Source organism: Nicotiana sylvestris, chromosome 5, assembly GCF_000393655.2.
Source record: "Nicotiana sylvestris chromosome 5, ASM39365v2, whole genome shotgun sequence".
Lineage (NCBI taxonomy): Eukaryota > Viridiplantae > Streptophyta > Magnoliopsida > Solanales > Solanaceae > Nicotiana > Nicotiana sylvestris.
The window spans coordinates 126886600-126892087 of NC_091061.1; the positions used below are offsets into that span (position 1 = coordinate 126886600).

The 5488-nt window shown below is 44.8% G+C and overlaps 1 protein-coding gene across 1 annotated transcript; it reads right to left on the reverse strand.

The window, feature by feature from the left end:
• Nucleotides 1-385: 385 nt before the first annotated feature.
• On the reverse strand, nt 386-913 carry LOC138869286 (uncharacterized). The gene has a single exon (XM_070146891.1). It carries the CDS (start codon nt 911-913, stop codon nt 386-388), a length of 528 nt encoding a protein of 175 aa, XP_070002992.1.
• Between the last annotated feature and the right edge of the window lie 4575 nt (nt 914-5488).

The window sequence follows — 5488 nt, forward strand, 5'->3', positions numbered from 1 at the left end:
CATCCTTCTTCTTCACAAATAACACGGGTGCACCCCAAGGCGATACACTGGGTCTAACAAACCCCTTTGCTAATAACTCTTCAAGCTTCTCCTTCGGAGCTATACGGTATGGTGGGATAGATACAGGATGGGTGCCTGGATCCAAATCAATGCAGAAATCAATATCACGATCTGGTGGCATGCTAGGAAGATCAGAAGGAAACACACCAGCGAACTCTCGGACCACCAGAACTGAATCAATCGTCGAAGACTCTGCGGTGGTGTCCCGAACATAAGCCAGATAATCCAAACACCCCTTCTCGACCATATGTCGAGCCTTCAAGAAATAAATAACCCTACTAGATGTATCAACTGCGGAACCCTTCCACTCCAACCCCGGGAACCCTTACATCACTAATGAAACAGTCTTGGCATGGCAATCTAGAACGGCATGATAGGGAGACAACCAATCCATGCCCAGGATGACCTCAAAGTCGATCATGTCAAGCAACAAGAGATCTGCTCTAGTCTCAAAATCACAAAATGTGACCATACAGGACTGGTAGATTCGATCCACAACCACAAAATCACCCATAGGAGTGGACACATGAATAAGAGTGCCCAAAGGCTCAGGAGAAATAACCAGGAAACGAGCAAACAAGGATGATACATATGAATAAGTAGATCTTGGGTCAAATAATACCAAAGCATCTCTACCGCCGATGGAGATAATACTTGTGATGACGGCATATGAGGCCAATGCATCTGGCCTGGCCGAAAGGGCGTAGAATCTGGCTGGAGCGTTGGCTGGCTGGCCTCCACCTGATTGAGCAATAGCTGGCTGACCTCTCGCTGCCTGACCTCCACCTCTAAGACGGACCCTACCAGTTTGCCCTCCACCTCTGGGTGGCGGGGCAGCTGGTGTTGAAGTCATAGGTTGTTGACCCTGCTGCACTACCTTGCCCCGAAGTCTGGGGCAGGTCCTCTTCATGTGACCCGGATCTCCACACTCGTAGCATACTCTCGGTACCATAGCCTGTTGCCCTGAAGTCTGAGCCTACTGACCTGAATACCCACTGGAAGAGCCCTGGATGGCTGGTGGGCGATATGAACTCTCTGGCGCGGCACTGAAGTGAGCACTGGAAGAATCTTGATGACCAGAATACCCGCCGGAGGAACCCTGAATAGCTGGTGGGTGGTAAGACTCTCCGGCATCGTACTGAAATAAGGCCTCACTGGAGTAACTCGGGGATGGGGTGGTGGTGCTGAATACAGAGGCCTGTTAGGCTGACCCCTCCCGAAGTGACCTCTACCCCTAGTTGGGGCACCTCTGAACTCTCCCAAAAACCGGGCCTTCTTGTCCTGCTAAACCTTCTCTATACCCCTCTGGCGATACCCCTCAATCCTGCGAGCAATCTCTACCACTAGCTAATACTCAGTACCCATCTCCACCTCTCGGGCCATGCTAGCCCGAATACCGGGGTGCAACCCCGCAACAAATCTCTGCACTCTCTCTGCGTCTGTGGGAAGTATCATGAGTGCATGGCGAGACAATTCAGAGAACCTCGCATCATAATCGATCACAGACATCTGACCCTGCTCAAGATGCTCAAACTGATACCGTAGCTCTTCCCTCTCAGAGGGTGGAATATACCTATCCAAGAATAACTGGGTGAATTAACCCCAGGTGAGGGGAGGAGAACCTGCTGGCCTGCCAAGAATATAGGACTGCCACCATCTACGGGCCCTGCCCTCCAGCTGAAAAGTAGTGAAGTCAACTCCATGCGACTCCAATATCCTCATGTTGTGCAGTCTGTCCTTGCACCTGTCAATGAAGTCCTGAGCATCCTCATGTCGCTCACCCCCGAAGATAGGAGGGTGAAGTCTAGCCCATCTATCCAATAACTTTTGCGTGTTACCGTCCGCAGCTGGTCTGAGTTGGGGCACCACTGCAGCAACCGGTTGGGTCCCATCTGCGGGTAGTGCACCCGGAGTCTGATACACTGCAGCTGCATGTCCAGGAGCCTGAGCAGTAGGGGTCTGTGCTCCCCCCTGCCTGTGATGTAGCTGGATCTGCTGGAAATAAACCAGCCTGAGTCATAGAATACATGAACCGTAGTATACGACCCATGACATCCTGAAATCCCGGTACTGTCATAAAGTCTGCTGGGGTAGGATCAGCTACGGGCACCTCGCCCTGTTCCTCGATAATAGGATCTCCCGCGGGATTTACTGGCGGTACCACTAGGATAACTCTGGGACGCCCTCGCCCCTATCTCAGGCCGATGCCCTCCCCCGGCCTCTGTCTCGGCCTCTAGCAACGGGGGGAGCAGCTTCGCCCGGGTCTGGAACATCAGTCGCATGTGTCCTCACCATCTGTGAGAGAATAGAAGAGGAAAATTTAGTATACCAACCACTGCACAATAGGAAATGAATAAAGAGTAGTTTTCCTGACACCCTATAGCCTCTCGAAGATAAATACAGACGTCTCCGTACCGATCCGCAAGACTCTATTAGGTTTGCCCATGACTTGTGAGACCTACGTGAACCTAGTGCTCTGATACCATATTTTGGGTCGTGACGGCGCCCAACACCATTGTCGGGAAGGCCAACGTGGAAAATACTAAATAAACTTTCATTTACTTTTACCCAAAAATAGTTGCCATGATTCTTTAAGTTGAGATAAAATCAGAAATGATCAGTAAAGTCAAAATAATCATAAAATCCCAAAAATAATATAGTCTACTAATGTGTATGCCAAGACCTGGTGTCACAAGTTGTGGGCAACTAGTAGAATATACAAAAGAATCACACTATCCTACTGTCCGAAATAGAATAGACAGCAAAATACTTAAGAGAGACTCCTTCAGGCTGCTGAACGGCACAGAAAGAGGAGCAGCTCACCGTAGAAGTCTCGAACTCCGCTCAGGGATGCGCACCAGACTGATAGCCAGATACACCTGCCTCAGATCTTGTACAATTAAGTACAGAAGTGTAGTATGAGTACATAAACAATATGTACCCAGTAAGTATCCCGTCTAATCTCGAAGAAGTAGAGACGAGAGGTCGACTTGATACATACTAGGGTCAAATAATATGAGAAAGAATTTATAATAAGTATGGATAGCACAATTTATTAGCATTATGTGGCAAGGAATAACAGTTCTTTTTCCAAATAATATCATGGGTATCCATTTACGTTTCAAGGCATATATGGAGTTCAGTCCACAGAGAAATACTAAGTAAAGCATACGTAAGTAACACCGAGGGACGTACGGCCCGATCCAACATAAAAGTAAACTGTGCACTGCCGAGGGTCGAACGGCTCGAACCATAGATGTATCTATTAGTCCGCTCGCGAATCACACATGTGACGCGGTCAAATATAAAAAACTCATCAACAAGCAGACGATAATGTATATCTAGGGAGTAGTTATTCACAAGAATATTCAAGTTCTCCTTTAAAAGACCAAGCAAGATAAGGTTCCTTTACTAGTCTCATTTACCTTAATCAACTTAATTTATACGAATCCGAATTTATCATCAAGTTACAAGAATATCACGTAGAGTATGCTTTTGGGCCCTAGACTACCCGGACTTAACATAATAGTAGCTACGCACAGACTCTCGTCACCTAGTGCGTACGTAGCCCCCGCATATAATAGCAATTAATTCAAATTATTATACCTATGGGAACAATTCCTTCTTACAAGGTTAGAAAGGAGACGCACCTCGCTCCACACTGCACTTCCAATATCAAGAACGAGTCCAAGCCCTCAATTCGGAGACGAACGATCCCAAACTAGTTAAATGAGGTAGGAACTAGTCAATATAAACTCGCAAGATCGAATTCTAACTATTTAAGCAATTTCCCAACCTTTAATACAAGTTTCCTAAAATCCGACCCCGGGTCCCACGTGCCCGGATTCCGAAATCTTTCGAAGGAAGTTGTTCTCTATAACCTAAGGATCGATAATATATGATTTCTAATTCATTCCATAACAAATTTCGTGGTTAAATCTAACTTTTATTAAAAACCCTAGGTTTTGCTCTAACCCCTTGATTTACCTAAATTCTACTGTTTAATCTACCTAAAACACAAGTATTAAACTAAGAATTAGTGGGATAGACTTACTTCAAGATGCTAGGTGGAAGTCTCTTCTCACAAGCTTCCAAAATCGCCAATGGAGGAGTGAAAAGTGGTAAAAATTGACTTAGAAACGTATTAAATGAAGCTCACTGCTTCAGCGATTTTCGTATCTGCGGTCCCGCATCTGCGAGAAAGGGCCGCATCTGCGAAAAGGGGCCTAAAGGGCCGGGACCACTTCTGCGGTTCGAGAGTCGCTTCTGCGGTTTGGCCTGGCCCTCCCTGGGCCGCATGTGCGGTCTCGCATGTGCGGTTATGACAGAAGCAGCAGTTTTAGCACTACTCAAAAATTTCAACTTCACTCGAGTCTCATCCGATTGATGCTCGGGGCTCCCGGGCCCCGTCCGAACATACCAACAAATCTGAAATCACGAAACAGACCTACTCGAACCTTCGAAACGCCCGAAACAACGCTAAATCTAAGAATCACCCCCTAAAACCAATTGAATCAAACTTATGAACTTTAAGTTCTTAATTTTCCTCTAACGGCCAAAACGCCCTTAAACTATTCGGATTGACACCAAATTTTGCGGGCAAGTCTTAAATATTATTTCGAACCTGTACCGGGCTTCGGAACCAACATACGAGCCCGATACCCATGTGATCAATCATTAATTAATTTCTTTAAATCCTTAAAACTTCAGATTAACAATTTCTAATAAAAATTCATTACTCGGTCTAGGGTCCTCGAAATTCGATTTCGGGTATACGCCCAGGTCCCATATTTTCCGTTTGCTCAAAATGTTGACCAAAGTCAAACTTAGCCCTCTTTAAGAAAATCCTAAGGAATCAAATGGGCATATTTCACTCCAAACTCTTCCAAATCCTGAACCAACCGTCCCCGCAAGTCGTAAATTAGCTAAAGCAAGCGCGAAAAATTTTATTTAAGGAAACGGAGTTTTAAAAGGCAAAACGACCGGTCGGATCGTTACATAAAACATGTTTTTCCTTTTTAATTTGCACAGATTCATGTCTACATATTATTTTTTTTTGCGGATATTCTTTTACACATCTTATCTTGCAACTTTCGTAGCTAAGACTCTTTTGAATAGCTTGTACCACTTTCTATTGAAAGGTATATGACACACCTACTCATAGAGTGATAGATGTTAAAGAAATATATTTTTCTTCTTTTCTTTTACATTGGCAAAATCATAAATCGACAAAAAAAATTACATATCGCCGAAAAAATCATCGGGACATTCTTCAGCATTCAACCCAAAAAAAATAACAACTATTTTCTTGTTCTCACTTTTTATTTTTCTTCTTTCTCTTTCTAAAAGGGAAACCAACGTTCTTCCATAAAATATTGACATTGAAATATTAAGATAAAATTTTATTTGGGAATTAAATATAGGTTTT